Consider the following 20397-nt stretch of genomic DNA (forward strand, 5'->3'; position numbering starts at 1 on the left):
CTTTTCCTGCTCCCCATGGCACAGATCTTTATCAACTTGAGTGTCCCCTCTTCACTGATCTGAGGCTCCTGCCGGGTGGCCTCAACCCAGAGCCGGCAGGATCCGCAGCTGCTCCTCACTGACCCTGTGCTTGGCTGACTTCCAAGGTTGGGGAAAGCGGGCTGAGTGTGCCACGCTCTGCTCAAGGGTTTAAATCTGTCTCCCAAACTAGACATGCTCTAAGGGCGTGACCTGGGCACTCCCGCTCCAGGGCCAGTGCCTGCCAGCCTTCGCAGGGCTTCCTGACGGCCCTCAGAAAGGAAACGCTTTCTGCCTCTTCTGGTCCTGGGAAGTGGAGTCTCTCTCCAACTCACTTGTATTTCTCATCAACCAGAGGGCAGGATCTAACTTAGAGAGAGACTCTTCAGACCTCTTCACGGAAGCTCTCCGAGCATTTCACAAAACTCTGCTCTCCGAGCCCCCCCCAGCAACAGGATGCCATACAGTTCCTGAAAGGCAGGCGCTAGACAGACCTTCTACTGGAGAATTCTGTTAGGGCGAGGCCAAGGAAGGGGTCTTTGTGCATTTCTGATGAATTGTGCCTCTGGCTCCAGCTGACAAGGGCCAGGTATCTTCTTCACCTGGGGAGAGCTTAGCCTCCTGCTAACACATCCCGATCCTTCCCTAGGTCAGATTCCTTCTAAAGTACTTCCCTGGCCTTGCAGCACGGCTCCCATTAAACAGAAGCACTGGAGGACGAAGCTCTTTTGTCCTCAGCCACCTAGAAGTTACAACAGCATGGCCACCAGCAGCACCCGCTGCCACCTCCCAGTGCCGTGGTGAGATACAGACAACGAGGTTCACAGCGACAAATAACCGAAGAGCATCCGTGCACACAATTCCAAAGGGACTTAAATTGTACAGAGGCAGAATAAAAGCCAAAAAGGAAAAAAACTTCCCTCAAACAAGAGTGGGGGCTTTCAAGGAGACTTGCTGAGTGGCAAACATTTCGGAAAGATGGAATTTTAAACACAAACACCAAAGGGCAGAGATTTGAGGCAGAAGAGCTATGCACGCAGCTGGGAGGCCCTTTAATTAGGGGAAGATTTGCAAAGCCTGTGGAGCATCCGCAAATCTCCCCGTGGTCTCCGGAATGGAAAGAATGTGGAAAGCAATGGGGTAATCAACAAGCTCCAATTTGCTTGACACTCTCACCCAGAAGGAAGCACCTGGTCTTGTCCCCTTGCCTCCTTTCAGTGGTCCCGGTGATCCCTTAAAGCAACAGAAGAGGACCACCGGGCTGTGGAAGAAGACAGGCTGGATTTTCTCCTTCCTAAGGGTGCTTCCCACAGACAGCACGCAGGAAAGCTCTTCTGTCAAGGAGTTTTAAGGCAAAAACATGATTCAAGGGAAAACTAACCCCTGGGCACCCCTCCCCACCCCCCCCCCCCCCCCCGCCCAGACCTAGGGACTGTATTTCTGCATGTTATTATATAGCACTCTCACCAGTATTTCCAGTGGACTTAAATATCCTGCACTTGGGCAAATGATCCGTAATAAAATGGAAAAATGATATCCCCTGCTCCATCCAAATGGACCACTTGGACTCCTAAGGGGCGGGAGCAGAAGCAATGGTTTTCCCCAAATAGCCGACACCCATGCTGATACTCTCTTCTTCTGGGACATGGTGACATTCAGTGCAGCACCGGGCACAGGTAACTCAACTCTACTTTGGAGGACACCCTGTGTGAGCATTCCCAGCAGTCACAAGAAGAGCTACCACATCTTAAGTTGTAAGGGCAACAAGGATCAGAAACAAAGGCATAGACTCTGCAGCCCTCTCCACCACCAAAATCTTAAGAGTTCAGGAAAAGCGGAAAGTCACGAGTTTACTTTGGGTTCCCTCAGGGGCAGCAGCTGTTACTGACCAGAGCTGCAAAGGAGGTGCCCAGACTTGACACAACGCCTGACTGATCGGATTCAGAAAGTCCCAGGTCTCTGTGAGATCAGACAAGATACAGGCGGGTGGCACTGGCAGCTCCATAAAGCACTTGGCCAGCAGGCTCACTGCTTCCCAGGGGAGGGCTGATGTGGGCTTCTCCAGAGGCAGACGGGCACGTGGAGTAACCTAAGAAAAAGGCCCATTTCCCAGCCCTAATCTTGAAGTCAATTGATCTCCGTCCCTTCCCTCATCCACCTGCAAAGTCTGAGGAGCAACCAACAGCTGATCCTCAGCAGAACTGGAGTGTGTGCCCATCACCTGCTTTTCGGCAAGCGATCCACAAGGCCTGAGCCAGTGCCCACGGCTCATCGGGCATCGGTTCACGGGCTGTGATCGGGACGGAAACACACTGCCCCTGCTCAGTCTCGGCCTGGCTGGTTCCCGTCCTAGCGCCCCGTTAGGCTGTCTCAGGCTCCACCTACGCCGAGGAGCCTTCCCTGGAACCAACCCACCCACCAAGGGTGGGCCTGGTGCCCCTCGGTGGTGCTTCCGCAGAACTCTGTGCTCCTCTCATGGGAACCCTTGTAGTGGATCCACCTGGGTATCTGCTCCCCCTCCCGCCCCATGACCGTGCGAGCTCTGAAGACAAACCTCACTGCACTTATCGCTCTGACCCCAGGGCTTCGGCTCAGGCCCTAGCACTCAGCAGGGGCTCCAACAAGCCTTCCCTGAGTGTCCACCACGTGCCACACACTGGGGATACAAAGGTGAACAGAGCAGACATGAGATCCCTGCCCTCAGAGAGCTCAGTGGGCAGCGGCAGATTCCTATCATTAAGCCATTCCCGCCGAGAGTAAAGGCGAGCGCCGTGGCCGGGTGATGAGGTGGGAGGGGGTGGGGCCCAAGCGGCAGGCTGCCAGACAAGCAGGGTGGGTGTGAGACGTGTTCCCAGTAAAGGGGACGGCACAGACAAAGCCCCAACAAGACAGGCCACGGGGCCTCTGGGAGACCCTAGAGCAGGTCAGTGTGGCTGGAGCAAAGGGGCCGTGGGGAAGGCAGGAGGGGTGGACGGGGCCCGATCAAGAGTTCTCAAACCCAGACCGCTGTCTGGGCTCGGCCCTGATGGCACTGCGGAGCCGTGAAGGGCCGCGGAGGGTCATGACTGGCACCACGTGTGGAATGGCTACTCTGGCTGCAGAAAGCGAGCTGGGGCAGGTGGGGGGCTATAGGCACGGAGGTCCAGAGGCTGGCAGGGGCAGCCGGTGATCTAGGGCGGGGTAAGAGCAAGAGTGTTCACTGGACTGCTCTAACATGAGGATAAACACACCTTCAGCCGACAGGCTGGATGGGGGTGGGCAGCGCTCTTTCCAAGTGACCACTTTGGGCACTCCACTGGTCTCCAACTGTCTGAGCCGCACCCAATGCCGCTGGGGCCTGCCTCTCTCCTGGACCCCCCGCCGTCACACGCCTGCTTACTAAGGCCTTCACTGTCGAGACCCACGAGGTTAAGTACTAGAGGTGCTGGCGTCAAGACTGAGGAGGCCTGAGACCGCCTCACTGCCCGCTTCCCGGCGGGGAGCCGGCAGCATCTCCTAGAGCCTGATCAGGAAGCACTCACCCACGGGCCGGGCCCCCTGGGAGAAGCAGACCACTCCGGCAAGGGGCATACTCCACCTTAAAAGGACAGCTGAACTCTAAGGGGCAAGGCCAAGAATTCAAGCTGTTCTGTCACTGAACTCCTCCTCCACTCACTACCTGCTGTCATCAAGGCCACAAGGAGAGCTGGCCAGCATCTTCCTTTCCATTGTCACAGCAGTTAGCACTGATACTGAGCGCTCACTTGCAACCCGACACCACCCCAAGCCCCTGAGCCACGCTTCTCAGTCCTCACAGCTGCCCTCTTTGAGAATGAGGTAAAGTCATCATTCGCTTCCTCGTATAAACGAGGAAACTGAGCCACAGAGAACTGAAGTTGCCTACTCAAGGTCACCTGGATAACTTAGGGCACACCCAGAGGCCGCTAGCTCTGACTCCCGTGGTCTTAAAAGACTCAAGATGATTTACCGCCTTTCCGAGTACTGGCACCTGCCAGGGCCACCAGCCCTGGGCACGCGGGGCTGAGGTCTCCCGTGTTATGTCTCAGCTTCACAGCATCTTTGTCTCTCTGCATCTCTCCGCCTCAGATGACACGGCATAGGAAGCATAATATGCCCCCACCCCTCGCAGAGTTCGGGGATGGGCGGGTTTATTGGATGGTTAACTAATATTTATTTAGCATCGAAGACACGGCCAGGCACTGCGCAGGGTCTGGAGATATGGACGTGCACGGTTACATCCCACAGGTGCTTCCAATCCAGAGGGCCCTTGGGTGCTAATAATACAAAATTACAGCACACCATCAACAGGAAGTGCTCTAAGCCAATCCCTGCTGCGTGACACAACTTGGAGATGTGGCTTCCCTAACACACAGTGCTGAGAAACAGGAAGCTCAGTGAAACAGGGAGGAAAATGCTGGGGAGGCAGTAGTAGGTGAGCAACTTACATTGCCTGGTGCACGTCCCTACTCCCAACTGTTTTTTGACACACAGTCAGAAAGAGAGAAAAACCCACTCCAGTGAAGGATAATCGTTTTCAGCCTGGGGCAAATCTCCTAAAGGGTTCTGTTCTGAACCCAGAGTGTTACTTAAGCTTCCAGTCAACAGTAATTAAGTGTGCCTGTACATTCCAGAAAGAGGGGACAGGGAGATTAACGATAATCAAATCTCTTCTGTTATTTGGCTTCAAATCTCTCCTCTGAGTAGCCTGCTGTCAAATACTTGTTCCAAAGCCTCCATCTGACATAACTCCTACCACCACCATCTCTAACATCAATTCTGCTCTTAGCTTGAAGGTTTCAATTACATAGAAGGTAACAGGCCCGCTAGGACCCGAAAGTCTGGAGTGTCACAAGTGCCATTCATACCTCTTCTCCTGCTCACCACACATCCAGAGTTTGGTCGGTAATCATGTGCAAAGGGGGGCCACAGGCTGGACGGCCCCTTCGTGAGGCCTCTCATAGGCAGGTTCTGTGCATGTTGTGATTGACAGGGTCTCTAATGAACCTTAATTGTGAGTGAGACGGGCCCAGGAAGGCAGCAACAGATGTGGCAAAGGGGCACCCGTGAACCGTCCGACTAATGAATAAGAAGTGTCCGGGCTGATGAGGGCCACTGACCCAAAAATGGAGGAGGGCGGAATCATCCCTCACCCCTGCACCCTTTCTGAAGCTCTTACTCCTTTATGCGAGCAATGGGAAGCCTCCAATCCCCCAACAACAACAAAAAAACAGGGACGGTGGTGCTGCTGGGTGGTGGCAGCTGCTGCCTGGAGGTGGGGTCCATGTGAGCATTACCGTGGACGCTTCTGTCTCCGTCAGGATCTCGGCTTAAACCACAGACACCCGAACAGGACGCCCCGTCAGTGTGGGAAGGGGAAAGCTACACTCTTGCTGGTGCTAATTACTGTGACAATATCTGCATTCAGAGGCAGCCGTCCGCTGGTGACCCGCAGTGACAAGGAGAAAGCTGTTCCTGGGGGAGCTGTGGGCAGAGCCAGCAGGCAGGAGAAGGGCAGGATTCTGACTGGATGGGCCGGGGGACCCTGACGCTGCTACTTACTAATCAGCTGTGAGGCTCTGACCAACTCATTCAGTTTCTCAGTTTCTTCATCTGTAAAATGGGACTACAGAAGACTAACCTTGTGGTAGATGTGTAAAGCGTCTAGAACAGTCTCTGGCATCTGATGGCTATCAATTCAAGCCAGGAGACCAGCACGGTTTTTATTATCATTTGCACACTGACCACACTGCACTCGTGCAAATCTGATATGACCTCAGAACCCCGTGCAGCCCCTCTAAGCCAGGTACTATGCTAAAGCTTCACACACACGATCTCTAGTTCTCGAGGTCGGGGTCGTCAGGCCCACCTCCTAGACGGGCAAGTCAAGGCTCCGAGGACACACAGCTAAGACGTGATGAAGATGAGAGCAGAGTTTGGCTGGGGCTTCAGACTGCAAGGCGTTCAACTGGATCACATCCCACTGCTCCTTAGGAGACATGTTGGCCATCCGGTCTCAGACTAAGAGTTGCCCTAAAAACACCTAACCAAGAATTTTACAGAAGCTTGATCTCCAAGTATACGAAAATAGGCTGCTTTAACCTGGCAAATGGCAGGGTAAGGGCGGGGGGGACGGGGAGAAGGGAACCATTAGATAACCAATCTGTTTCGAAGGAGAGTGCAAAATAAACGGGCACTCTGCTTCCAGCCCACCCCCCAAACTTCCACTCCTTGGCTGGTGGCACACGCACCGGGGGTACGAACAGGCAAGAGCAGGTGAGATGCTAAAATAGCTTCCCCAGCACGAGCAGCAGACTCAGGAGAGGCTCAAGAGGGGACAGAAACCATGGACTAGAGGACCACTGCCGCTTGCCTATGAAAGACCCTCAGGTATGGACTTGGGGGTTCTCCAGCTGGAGAAAAGGGGTGCCTGGGGGTTACACTGGCAGCGGGGAGGAGGGGGATAAAAACTAGAGACGGGGGTTCAAGCCAGGGACAAGAAATGAGCAGTCTTGATAAGGTGCAAGTGTAAAGTGAATGCAAGTGAAGGCGTGAGAAAGCACGACACTGGATAATAGAGAAAGGGATCCTGGGGACTCAGAGCTCGCAGCTGGCCTGTACTGGATGATATACAGGGGGGTACCTGGGTGGCACCCCTGGATGGCTGGAGTGAAGGTCATGAGGTCAAATGACCTGGCAGGTGACAATGCCAGCTGGCTTGTCCTTGGACATTGAGATCAACCTTAAAACCCCTCTCCACCTCGTAAGACCATCCGAGTACCTGGAGCAGTGAGAAGAGTGGCCGCCCAAGCAATGAGCAAGGGGAGCGGAAGAGACCCACGCCCCGCCAGGGCAGACCAAGAAGTGTGCTCTCAGATTACCCCCGCCTCTGTGGAATGACAGGCCTTATTACTAGTCACGAAGCCCGTCAGCCACAGTCTGACTCTGGCCCCTTCCAACGGCTCTGGAGTGGTGGGCAACGGCGTTTCCCAGCTTTCCGTGCGGGGATCCCAACTTGAGAACTCAGGAAAGGTGGCGGGTGAGGGAGCGGTGGGTGTTCAAGCCCATCTACAATGGAGGGCCTCGTCACCGCCTCCCTTCCAGGTGAAACCAATCAAGTCCTTACAATGGTAAGCTGGGTCATAACACCCCACCCCCACGCCAAGTCAAAGCCGGGGCTGTGTCCACCTGTGAAAACAGCCAGGAAGGCTGCTTGGAACGTCAGGGCACAGCCCCTAGGCAGGCAGAACCCGGGGGGTTAAGCCAACAGGTCCTAGGAAGCCAGTGAAGGTAGTAAAAGCATCAGTGAGCATTTTTTTAAGCACCTGTCTTTCCTGCACACGTTAGCACTTCATACACACTCCCAAGCCCTCACTGCCCCGGGAACGCAGGTTTCTTATGCCAATCTTGTGTACTGGAGGCAACTCTGGGAGGTGAGGTGACCTGCCCCTCAAAGCTGGAAGGCGGCCGAGGAGGGATTCAAGCTGGGTCCGCCTCGCTCTGCCTGACCAGAGGGGCGGGGAGGGGGGGTGCCAGGGGCCCCACCTGCTCGCCTTTCTCCCCAGAGTTACCCTTCGGGGCAGGTTATGTTCTCAGAGACCCGAGAGAAATCGATGCCTCTTCTGCCAGCAAAAGGGGACCCTGAAAGTAGTGACATCGACACAGGGTATCCATGGTGATGTTTTTTAGTGCTGGGCAACAGAAGTCAGATTCTGGGCCTGAGACCATCTGGCCCTCACTTCACAGAGGAGGAGCCGGAGACCCAGAGACACCTGCTGGTCACAGAGCAAGCTGGTGGCACCCAAAGCCACAACCCAGGCCTCCTGGCTTCCAATAAGACTTGCTTAATGTACGCAGCGCTTTCTCTCTCCTATTGAAGGAATTAGTTCTCTATTTGAAAAAAGCAACAAGAAAAGCTGTTTCTTTCCATGACACTTTACCAAACAGTTATGAAAATTTAAACATCACACTTAGGACCACTGCCCAAAAGGATCTAGAATCCAGGTCATCTGACGTGTAGGTTATGAACCTTTCCAGGAAACCAGTGTTTTCCAAAGTGGATTGCATGAAAGCGAGTTAGAGAAATGCCGAGTTAAAGGAAAATGGGTTCTTTTCTCCCTTTTCCTTTGCTAACTGCAGGACTTCTCAGAAGCTTTAACATGACCATCTGGAGGAGAAGCTCCTAGAAGGTAATTAGAATGCGCCACGTTTCCTCAATTGTTTGCTGTCCTTGTTCCTCAAGAGACTCAACACCAAGGTGAGCTGACCAATTTCATGGAAGTCGGGAAAAGTGTAAGTTGCATCCAGGAGGAAATAGAATCCATCCACTGAGCAGAAACGGGTCAGCAGTGAAGGAGACTCTCCCAGCCAGCCTATCTTGTTTCGTTTGTGGATTAGGCCTTTGCACGGCCCCCCCCGTACATCTTCGCTCTGCCCCCCACAGTATTCCTACTTTTCTCATTAGTGGAGGCAACAGTGCACAGCGGCTGAGGGCCCTGGGCTGCTTGGGTTCACAGCTTGGCTCCTTCACCACTACCTGGTGACCCTGGACAAGCTGCCGAAGGCCCTGCTGTTGCTTCCGCCTAGTAGGGACGGATGACAGCAACAACCTCGGAAGGTGTTTGCTGAAGATTTAAGGAGATACAGTCTTCGCCAGAGGCTACAACTATTTTTCAGAGTTTGTTCTTTGCCTTTTAAGGTTTTTTTAAATTAAACTTTTAAGTTAAATTTGCATATTTCAAAGCCATCACGTTGGCATTAGCTGTTACGCCTTATAAAGGCTCCCCCCCATCTCAACATCAAACGTCATTGACGTTTTCCCTCTGATTCTTTCATGTTCGTTTAATATTAGTTCCTTAATCCATCAGGAGTATGAGTACATGCCGTGCAATAGGTATTCAGCTTGTTTTCCTTCAAAACTATTAGCCGTCCCAGCAATTTTACTGAAGAATCAATTCTTTTCTCGCATTGAACTGTGACTGTCACTTGTAATACACGCTAAGTTCTTACATCCCGGGGCCTGTTTCTGAGCTCTTGGACCGCATCCGCTCTGCCCTTGCTTCCGACCTGTGCAGGCTCTTCACGCACGGCCGACCTGCCTTGTGGGAAGCCTGTTCCTAGGTGGCATGTCGTTCTGCTGTTACAAGTGGGATTTTGCCCTCCCATCCCCTGGCACCTTAGATATTCTAACCGGTTTATGCTGGTGTGTATGCTGACTTTGGTACATTCGATTTAAAAGCAGTCACTTTCCGGACCCATCCCTTTAGATCCTGCAGTGCAAGAACTTGCTTTTCCTAAAATTTTTAGACTGGCTTAATCAACTGAAAGAAGAGATAGGGACATACTACTTGGGTTTGTGCAACATGCTTTTGTAAGGAGCACGCCACCCCCCAACACACACAGTGCACACCGTGTGTGTGTGTGTGTGTGTGTGTGTGTGTGTTTTGGGGGTGGAGGTAGTCACCTCGGCACAACTGCTCCAACAGCCAGGCCAGGCAGAATCGGCAGCACTTTCTTTGCTCATCAAACTCTGAAGGGGCTTCATACCAGGAGAGACAGAAGAGAGATTCTACACGTCTTTTCTCCTGAGGTACCTAACAAGTTCCACGGTGCCTACCCTGCCCCCATCACAAATGTCTTTTATAGTTTCACCTTAGAAGACAGTCTGGCCCTAGCAGGACCTATGAGAAATGACATACTGTAATGTTTTCATTTTTAAAGACAGCAATTCAACAGACAACACTCTCCTCTCGGTCACGGAGCAGGTATGGGACTCATCGGGTGCTGGGGCATTCTCAGTTTCATCTATAAAAGGGGACACCCCCCCCCCCGCCACTCGCTTCACAGAGCGGCCGTGGAGATTAAACAAGGTAATGGATGAAATGTATTAATAACGAGGACCATATATATCAGCGCTTCTGACATCTGATGGATCTCCATGAAAAGCAATTTATTTTCCTATGTCATCCATTGAAAAAGATTTTATGAAGAATGAAAAGAGGGGAGAAGCAAATTCTAAATCTGAGACCCAACAAAAAATAATTTTTATTTTGAACTCTATAATATCCTATGAGAAATAACAAAAGCATACCACTGGGTGGCTGACATTAAAGGGGATGGGAGACAACTAACTTTCAAATTACCTAGCTCTGGAGAATTTCAAGCCCACAGCCGTAGTGGGAAATCTGCTTCGACGGTTCTAGAATGCTCAGGAGAGTCTCCGGGAGCAAAGCCGCCCCTGCTCCCTGAGGAACACACACACACAAGAAAGCAAATGACCCTGTACTCTGCTCCTTTATTCATTCTGTTTCAAGTTTTAACAGGTCTGGACTGCATGCTCAGGAGGCAATTCACGTCCTCCTTAACTGGATCAAATGAGGGTCTGTTATTCTGCATATAACAGAACTCATCAGAATTTCAAATAACTTCCGGCCATATCTATGGGGCGGGGGTCGGGTGAGGGCCCCCCAGGAAGCCCCGTTTCCTCTTTCTAAGCAAATCATGACATTTAGTCCTAGTTTAGAAGGGCTGCCTAGCTCCACCTTGACATAAATCACCATCAGGTGGCAGAGTCCTCGCCTCAGCAACAGGCTGGGGTCGTGAAAGGCCACCTCCCTCCGCAGAGACACCCTGGGTGGGGAACAGAGGGCCGGTCCAGCACCCTGAGTCCGGGGTCCGCTTTCTCCCTCGGCCTTGCTTTAGTCACTACAGCTGCAGTCCATTCAAAGAGCAAAACGTTTGCATGAAAAGGCTCACCACAACTTTCCAAGGGATGGAGTTCATTAAAATACTGCTGGGGGCCCTTGGCTGGAATGCTTTTTCGCCCTGTAAAACCGAAACTGCAGCACAGTTGCCTGTAGGAAAGCTCAGAACGAGCTCAGAAACATCAGTGCGACAGACTGTTTTCAGGGGTCCCTGCATAATTACCGACTCTTCCATCCATTCCCCTGCGCCTGCTCCAAAGACAACATCTGGCCCGGGGGAGAACAGTTCCCTGTAGACCTCACCACAGATGCAAGAGTGGAAGCCAAGTGCTCCCACCTCCAACAGAAACCCACAGGCAACTTGCCCAGGTGCTCGCCTGGGCCTGGCGGGCCTACTGAGCCCTGGCCCCAGGGTCGGGAGCCCCTCTCCCCTCGGCTCCCAGGGGCCGACAGCAGGGAAACGAAACACTGTGGGCAGGCCCGGTCACAAAGCCCGGCTGAGCATCTCCAACAAGGTCCCAGAGCACCAGGGCATTGGGATGCAGTGCCGTACTTCCTGGAGAGCCAACTGGACTCAAGGCTTCGGTGAAGAAAGCGTTCTTTTTATGTTAAAATGTCCTGCATGTGGGCATGTTATGAACTGGGATGCAATTCTTTTTTAAAAAGACAAAACATAAAATTCTCTGCTAGAGGCAGCCACTTTTGGCTTTGCCCTCAAAACTCCAAAGATAAGTGTTTGCTCTTGTCAGGAACACTTTGTCAGGAATGCTTTGGGAAAAGAATCTGAGAAACAGTAAGAGGCCAGGCGGAAGGTGGCCAGCAAGGAGGCAGAAGGGAGGGCGAAACTCACTGGAGAGCCGAGACTACTTCTACGCAGAAGTGAAGACAAATAATCACGCCTGCTGTGATCTGTGACGGAGGTACAGCGTGCAAAGCTGGCGTGGCCAAGCCTCCCGCCTTCCAGAAAATCTTGCCTGAATTCCCCACTAAACATCAGCTCTGCGGAGCCAGGCCTTTCATCTCGTACCCCCGGCACCCAGAATGGTGTCTGGCACAGGGAGATGTTAAACGCTTGTAGGAAGAATAACTCAGTTCTGCAACTCCTGACAGTTGTCCTCAGAGCTGATTAGCTGGTCCAGACCCAAGGGCTGAGAGGATCCGGCCAAGGTCATTTTTATCACGGATCAAGCTCTAGGATCCCAGCATTTTTTTTTCCCTGTGGAAGAGAAGACGAGGAAGAAAGGCTGCACTTCTTCCCGGGTCGGGCACCGTGTCGGATTCATAGGAGGTGCTCAGTAAGTGTTAACTGAATCCACTCACTTTTCGCCTATTTAGTCTAAGACCTCTTCAGAAAGAAGACATTTTAAATGCTGTCTTTGAAACAAAGGAGGAAAACATGCTGGTACGAGACTATTTTAAACAGTGACGGTAACTGGGAAGCCAGGCAAGAAGAAAATACGGGCCTGGTCCCTCTTGACCACAGATGAACCAGATCACGTCTGGCCTTAAGGTCCCTGGGCCCGGCACATCTTCAACCTCTGGGGACAGAGCTGAGTTTGAGTTGTGAGTTTTACCCCACACAGCTATCACTGGGAAAATCAGTTCCAGATTTCCTAGGTTCAGCTATTAGGGACTGGAAACTAACAATGCTTAGCAGAGATGAGACAGATAATCAATGATATTAATGACTGTTAAGTAATAACATCAGCCTCAATTTCAGTCACAAAGGAGTGTGAGCCTGGCTCCACGGGCTAATTCCCGCACGGAGAGCAGGTCTTGGCAGCACCAGCTGGAGGTCTCCACTCACTGGTTCAGGATCCCCCACGTCTAGGTGCGCCCCGTGCACGCCAGCCTTCTAGTCTGTCAAGTGGTAATCTCCCTGCGGACCTTGCACTACCTACAGGTGGACAGTTTCTGTGAGCTGTTCAAAGTACAGGCACTGCTGAGGCTGGCCCTTTCTATTTCTGGAGGGCAATTCTGCTCGCTAAAAAGAACTATGCTGAAATGAAAACCGATCAAGTTCTCAACTCCCTGGTCAGAGCATCAGAATGGCTCTTCCACCACTAACCCACAGGCCTGGCGGGATGGCCTGGGTGCTTTCCCTCTCGCTGGGGGACACCCAAGAGCTGGATCTTCGGGTGGCTATAAGCAAAGTAGAGAGAAGGAATTAAAAAATGAAGTGACTGAGGGCTTCCCTGGTGGTGCAGTGGTTGAGAATCTGCCTGCCAATGCAGGGGACACGGGTTCGAGCCCTGGTCTGGGAGGATCTCACATGCCGCGGAGCAACTAGGCCCGTGAGCCACAACTACTGAGCCTGCGCTCTGGAGCCTGTGCTCCGCAACAAGAGAGGCCACGACAGTGAGAGGCCCACGCACCGCGATGAAGAGTGGCCCCCGCTTGCCGCAACTGGAGGAAGCCTTCGCACAGAAACGAAGACCCAACACAGCCAAAATTAAAAAAACAAACAAACAAACTTAACCTGAGTTGCCAAAACTCAGGTTAAGATAGTAAAAAAAAAAAAATAAATAAATAAAAATGAAGTGACCAACATTTGCAAGCAAAGACTCTTCCACTTGGTAAAACAGATTTAGGTCTATTTTTGGTTTGCTCTTAAAAAGGTAAAGGACGGCGGCCTGCTGGGTGCCAATTTGCAGAAACAAACTCCTTCCTCAGCTCAGGGCTCAAAATACACCCCAGCGGAGAAGTTCTGGCTCTTGCTGCCAGTGTGCAGGTAAAGCCATAGAAGGTGAAAGTTTAGGAAGCCGAGGGAGCATCTTAATGCCATATGATTCTTGGCCCACACGGACCTGTGGGTATTTCTGAAACAGCTTAACAACGGATTTCGGCTGGCTTCACTCTAGCACAATGGGATTAATATGTAATAAAATGATGTTTTGGCCATCTTGCAAAGGAAGGTCATTTCCCACCAACCAGAGCAGGCATCATAATTCCAAGCAGCGAAAGCTCTGCCAGTGGAAAGAAGAGAAAAGAAAACCGATCTGGCCTGATAATCGGGCTGCCTCGGCCTAGCTGCCAAGCACACGCCACATTTCTCTTGAACACTCCCCTGTAATTGGACCACTGGTGGACCGGATAAGTTCCCCACATTTTCTCTGGCGCCGACATCCAAGCGAGGCCGTTCCCTTCGTGGGGTTTGCTGGCAAATCCGGACGTTCTCGTCAGTCTTAGAAATACAACCTCCACCTCCCCGTCATTACTTGCGGCAGGTGAGCACGGGAGGAGTGACCGCAGTGCTGTGCACCGGGCCAGCGCGTTAGCCGCTCTGAAAACGTCTGACTGATCCCAGATTACACGGAACAAAGGCCCGGATGCACTGCTTCTAGGAGACCCGTGACAGGGCGAGTTTTCTAAAATTACAGCTTTGGGAAGGAACTAAAACTACAAGTGAACTTCAGAGCCACAGCGGGACACTCAGCACCAACGGGCTCTTGCAGGAAAGAAAGAATTTTGCAAATCCAGTTAAAAAGAAACAACAGCAAAAAACAGAACAAAACGAAAACCAGTCATTCCCAGGGAAGATGGAAGAAAAACATTCAAAGGAGTAATTTCCAGGACTACGAAACCAACCCAAATGCTCCTTATGCGTTACAGTGCATAGCGGGGGCCTCAAACGGCGTTTGAAGCACGTCAGTATAGCTTTAACGAGGCCATGCCTTACCAGACCCTAATTCAGTGAAAAGTCAGGCTCCACTTCCATTTCGAAACTCATCACACTTCAAATTAAAAAATTAATGAGAATACCAACTCCCCAGCTCATCCTGGATGATGGGGGTCCATCACGGCCTCTTGCTCAGCCTTTGGAGGTAGATGGGGCTCAAGGCGGGTCCTGCACAACCTGGCGAGGGCAAGTCGGTGCCTCCCAGGCTCTCCAGGAAGCAGCGGACCAGGGCGAACTGCGCAGTCTGAGTGGCCCCGCTCAAAGTAGGGAACGTCTTTCAAGTCTCTGGTTTTCTTTTAATTATGTGAACTTTAAATTATTTTCCATAATACATCTATGTTTAAAATATTTCAGATTAGAAATGAATTAAATTATTTAACATTTCCCCCCCAAACAGGAAAGACAGACAGATGAGGGAGACACACCATATTTAATCTGCTGCTCTGAGTGTAAGTGATTCGACCTAAAGGTACCCAGCAGTTATCCTGGCAGGAGGATTCCCGGTGCTGCTTGGTTGGCCAGAGTACCACCCTGCTTCTTCCTCAGAGTCTACGTCATCCAATAAAGGTGCAGCGGTCTTATGTGCATTAGAGGGGTACTGTGAAAACTAGATGAAATGATAAGTAACACAAACAGCAGCATCCAGCTCAGTCCAGAGAACACAGCAGGTGTTCAACAAACGGTAGCTGCCGACCCCACAACCGACATCTGCCTCCACCCCCTCTCCAGTCACATTCTACAGATGACAATGTTACAAGTGGGAAAACAGCGCACTCTGACAGTCATCTCTGGGACGTCACATACTACACATCGCACATCAGGGACAGATACAGTGTGGGATGTCAACCTGGGTCTAAGTGTCCTCCTGCAAACTAAACCCTCAGGACGATTCTCTCACCCAGTATTATCTGGCCAAGGTGAAGGACGGCTCTTGACACGGCTCTTTCATTCACCATCAATGCTGTAATTTCCCTGCTGAGCCCAAGTAAAATTGGTATAGACAGCAATTGGTATACCAGCTGACCAGGTTTCCACAGAAGGAGCTACACACACATCTCTGCAACAGTGACGAGCGAGTCACAGAGAAGCAACACAGCTATAGGAAGACACTTCAGTTGCCATAAGAACAAAATAGCCTGTGAAACACCAAGAAGACTCTACTGAGAAAAATTTGCTCATCTCTTACTTCTATTCTTGGTCTATTTCTAAAGTACAGTAATAACTGAATTTAAACGCAGCCGGGCACACTGTCATGCTCAGTGGGAACGCAGCGTCAGCCTCTGCAGCTGACCAGGTCAGGGACCTGACCCACCCACGGCTTCTACCCACCCACTTCCGCATTTGCTCAACCAAAACTCTCCAACCAAGAAAAACAAGCCACACCGCACTTCCGAGGCTGCGTCTGGCGGTGCTACCTGACAGGATTGCTGAGAGTTAAATGAGAGCTAAAGCGCGAGGAAAACGCTTAGCACAACACACCGTGTCCAAAGTGCAGGATGTGGGCCGACGGCAACAATTCCACATCAAATCCAACCCTCCTGCCGACTTCCAAGGATACCTCCTACCCATCCAACTTTATGTTCCATCATTTCCCAACAGAGACCGCTCCTCTGACTCACATTTCACACGACCATCCAATGTTTGAGCCAATGTTTAAAAATTAGGATCTTTCACATAAAGCTCCAAATGTACATACGGCACCCCCAGAAAAATCTGAGAACAAGCCACAGAGCATCAGACCCCACAGGGCAAGAAGTGACAGGAGCAAGCGCCTGCCGGCCAGACCTCTTCTTTACATCAAGGCCACTTCAGCCATCTACATCGCCCCCCCCACCCCCTGCCCCGGGGCTCTGGGTGTGGCATTTCCCGCCGCTCCCCCCCCCCCACCATTCCGGGCATATGGTGGGTTCGCTCGCATCACAATTCATCATTCTGTTCTTTAACAGTCATCTAAAACGGCTGGGCAAGTAGCTTTGGTGCTTCCATCACAAGCACCTGTAGCTGGCTTTCTCATCAGGGCTATGTACCTTGAGAAACCTCCTCCACCTCATTTCCTGAATTATTACATGGAAAAGCAAGCAAGTTGACAACTCCATCCACAGGCTCGGCTCTGTTCAATGAGCTGCCTCTCATTGGGAGTCTGTGTCTCTATAAATACACAAAGAGTTGCACAACGGACCCTGCAGACTGCTGCGGGGAGAGTTACCTGTGAATGACATGAGGCTCCTGCAGTCACGTTTTCCCCTAGTAAAACTGTTCTGAAAGCATACAACGGAACTAAATGTATCACACAGCATATGAACAAGTTTTCAAGCTACTATTTTAAAAGACATCTAGTGGATGAGCAATGCTTGGCAATTGATAATTACATCCAAGAAGATGGGGAACACAGTGAAAAGAACAGAGGACGACCTGGGAGGGCTCAGGTTCTGACCCGGAGCCAGAACTCACCGGCCAAATGATCTACTAACTCGGCTGGCTCTTGGGGCCTGACTGTGTTTTACTTCTTTTCGTTACTTACCATAGCTTTGCAGGTGTTTTGAATACTCTGAACATTTTCGAGCAATATTACGGTGCCGGTTAATCTCTGGCATCATTTTGAGACCAATCATTCCATATATATGCATGAATAAACAAATAAATATTTTAAAAAGTAGATGTGATGAGCTCTTTAAAAGCCCATTTTTGTGTTTTATGCCATTTCAAAATAGAAGTGAAGCCACCAAAGCATTTGAGAGGCTAGATTTTTGTACTGCTTTGGCTGGAGAAACTTCCACAATGGCAAAGAGACTAGTAAAGCCTGGAGCCAGGCACTGCTGAACACCTGCTGGATTTGTGGGGCCTCTTCTTCCCTAGGCCTAAAGGTAAGCTTCTAAGAGTGAAAAGAAGGCAGCTGGGGGAAAGGAACAGGCAGTATCCACTTTAGAGCTCCTGTCTTGGGCTCGATTTACATAGGTGGCACTGAAAGAATGACAATCATAGGAAACCCATCTCCTCTCTGGAGGAATCTCATAACCCAGTGGTGATGTCTAGTTGGAGACAGAGGAGGTTTCTCGTGTGATCTGAATTGTGTGTGGAAAAGGGTACACAAAAGCAATCTAGTACGAGCCCCAGCCCCAAAGAAAACCATACGAACAAGGCACATACCAGGTCTATCAGGTCGCTGAGGTTTTTCTCGATCTGCTGTGGAGGCAGGCGCCTCATCAAGTCCAAGGCACAGTCCAGCTGCTGATCACTCTGTCAAAGGAGAAACAGGAGTGTCTGGGTCACTTTGCCAGTAGAAACACCAAAACCCCCCTTTCAAAAGCATTCTGGCAGCTGCAGCTTGCCCAGGTACCCTGAGACCAAAGAGGTCTGCAGTGGGCCCTCTGGCACAGCTCCTGGGGGGAGACTAGCCAGCCCCTCCCGGATGGCAGTGTCTGTCTCAAGTGGAGGCATCCAAAAGACAGTTCAGCATGTGGAAGTGGGCTGGAGAGTCTGGAAAGCTGCCTTGCTCAGTCCACCTCTCAAAGCCTCATCAACTTCCTTCAGCAGCTCTCCAGACCGGCAGACGTTTTAACTCCCAACTGGTCCTGCAGTGATCAGGCTCGAGCAGCAGGTTAGGCGCTGTTCTTTGCTGTAACCTGGACATGAACGTCAGGAAATGTCACCTGACCAGGTTCCCTGATGAGCTCCAAGCCAGGGACAAAGCCAGGCAAAGAACAAGCGGCAAGATGCACACAAACGTTTAAGAGCTTCAGTCATTCTGCTGAGGCTGGGCCCATCTTCCCAGGTGCCAGGTCCCGGCAAAACAGACCAAGACCTGAAACACCTACAGTCGAGAGCTCGCTCTCGCTGGCAAAGTGAACAAGTGCGTAAATCGGGGTCGGTGCAGCCGCAGGGGCGCGGGAGGATAAAGACTGCCCTCGTTCTCACGATAATCTCTTCATTTGATATTCATGCTGCAGATATTTACGGAGAGCCACCACGTGCCAGTCACCGTAAACACGCAATAAGTAACGGAGAGAGGAAGGAAGGAACTGAGCGGGGGTGAGACCGGTAGAGCGTCTGGCAGGGTGCAGAGTATTGATTCAGTGCACAGTGGGCTGTAACACAGAAGGAAGGCCAGAGGCTCCAGAGGAGCAACCAGAAATAAGGTGGGAAAGGTGGGCCCAGGAAAATGATGAAGACCACTGCACGCAACGCTAAGAAGTGCAAGTAAGGCGCATGGAGCCCCCAACACAACTAGCCAGAGGCACTACCTGATTTGTATCCTGAATCTGCTCTGCTCAGACCAATCTCAGGATTTTTGAAAGCCCTACATCAACACGCTTAAGAATCTTTATAAAGTGTACAAGGTAATCCTGGAAATGCCACATTTGGCGGTAATGAAATATAACCTTTGAATCCAAACATCTGCACTTCAAGGTACATCAACCACAAACAGGCTGGGGGACGCAAGGACCCACTTTGTATACACTAGAGACGTAACACATAAGTTAACTGGAAGCAGTTTCACTCCCAGGTAAATCGATGTGGCATATACAGCAGGCTGTTTTTGGAAAAGAAAACGAAAACAAAAAACCTGTCCCCTGCTCAAGATGGTTATCGGTGACAGTTTATTCTGGGACACACAACAAACTGGCTATACCCTGCAAAGAAACACACACACACTCCAGAAACCTTAGAGCACTTGTTTTCCTTAGTGAAACATTCTAGCAACCAGGTATTCCCTACTTGTGCCGTGCCTTCTATGCCAGCCAAGACCACGGGGACATGGGTGTGGCCAGCTGACATGGGAAGACATTTTAACATCACTTCTAGGGTCAAGAACACAGATAAACTGATTTGACACTAGAGAGACTTATATTCAGTGCTCTGTTCTGCCATTCATTAACTTTGGACCTTGGGCAAATTTCTTAACCTCCAGGAACCTCTATTTATCCTGTGAAACCGAATAAAGGAAACCACATTTAAAATGGAGTCAGGAGGCCAGAAGGGGGAGCTCTCGAGCACCAGCACTAGGCATCAATTACACATCCCAACAGGAAGAGAGGGACCTTGGATTGCCAGCAGGAGGAAAGATTTCTCCTTATCCAGCAGCGAGCCCAGGCAATGGGAAGCCATCACCACCCTGAACTCTCGCCTTCCTCTGATGGACATTCCTTCTAAGCAACCCCCCTACCCCAACTTCATTTTTCTCTATAATGTTCCTCTCCTTTGTTTTCTGGACTTGCCTATAGTCTTTGCTATTCCATCCCTGAATTGCAATTCTCTGCAATTGCTGAATAAATCCATTTTACTGGTAAAATAACTGGCTGTTTTATTTTTAAGGTCAATAATCCATAAAATGGGAATAGTGTCTACTTCACAGGCTTGTTGGGATGATCTGATTAATACCTGTGAATTGTTTAATATGCAATAGTACACATTTGACTGGGAGCGTTTTCTGTGTATGTGTGCAAACACGTGTTTTAATTTTTAAAATGTAAGTATTTTATAACATTTGCCCCACTCGACCCAACCCAGAAATCTTTTTGTGTGGACATTAGTTTTCCTCCTTCCTCCCTCCCTCCCATCCTTCGTTCCTCTGCACCAGGTCTTAATTGCGGCATGCGAACTCTTAGTTACGGCATGTGGGATCTAGTTCCCTGACCAGGGATCGAACCCAGACGCCCTGCATTGGGAGCGTGGAGTCTTAGCCACTGGCCACCAGGGAAGTTCCTGGACATTAGTTTTCAACTACTCTGGGTAAACACCAAGGAGCGTGATTGCTGGATTGTGTGGTAGGAGTAAGCTTCGCTTTGTAAGAAACTGCGAAACCGTCTTTGGAAGTGGCTGTGCCATTTTGCATCCCACCAGAGTTACTGTTGCACCACCTGCCTTTCAGCTTTTGGCGATAACAGAATTCTGGATTTCATTCATTCTAATAGATGTGTAATGGCACCTCATTTTAATTTGTATTTCTCTCGTCATGTAACGTTGAGTGTCTTTTCATGTGTTTATTTGCCATCTGTATAT

At 50.8% G+C, this 20397-nt stretch overlaps 1 protein-coding gene across 3 annotated transcripts in view; it reads right to left on the reverse strand.

Annotated features, from left to right (window-relative positions):
* CAPZB (capping actin protein of muscle Z-line subunit beta) overlaps window positions 1–20397 on the reverse strand; it is a 136112-nt gene that overhangs the window by 59212 nt on the left and 56503 nt on the right. For 2 of the 3 annotated variants that reach the window (XM_032625613.1, XM_032625605.1), the window contains exon 2: window positions 17545–17634. The exons of the other annotated variant lie outside the window; for it this stretch is intronic. In XM_032625613.1, coding sequence (XP_032481504.1) covers window positions 17545–17634 — 90 coding nt within the window. The remainder of the gene's footprint in view (window positions 1–17544; window positions 17635–20397) is intronic. 3 annotated transcript variants of the gene reach the window in all.

The sequence above is a fragment of the Phocoena sinus genome, chromosome 1 (genome assembly GCF_008692025.1).
Source record: "Phocoena sinus isolate mPhoSin1 chromosome 1, mPhoSin1.pri, whole genome shotgun sequence".
NCBI classification, from domain to species: domain Eukaryota; kingdom Metazoa; phylum Chordata; class Mammalia; order Artiodactyla; family Phocoenidae; genus Phocoena; species Phocoena sinus.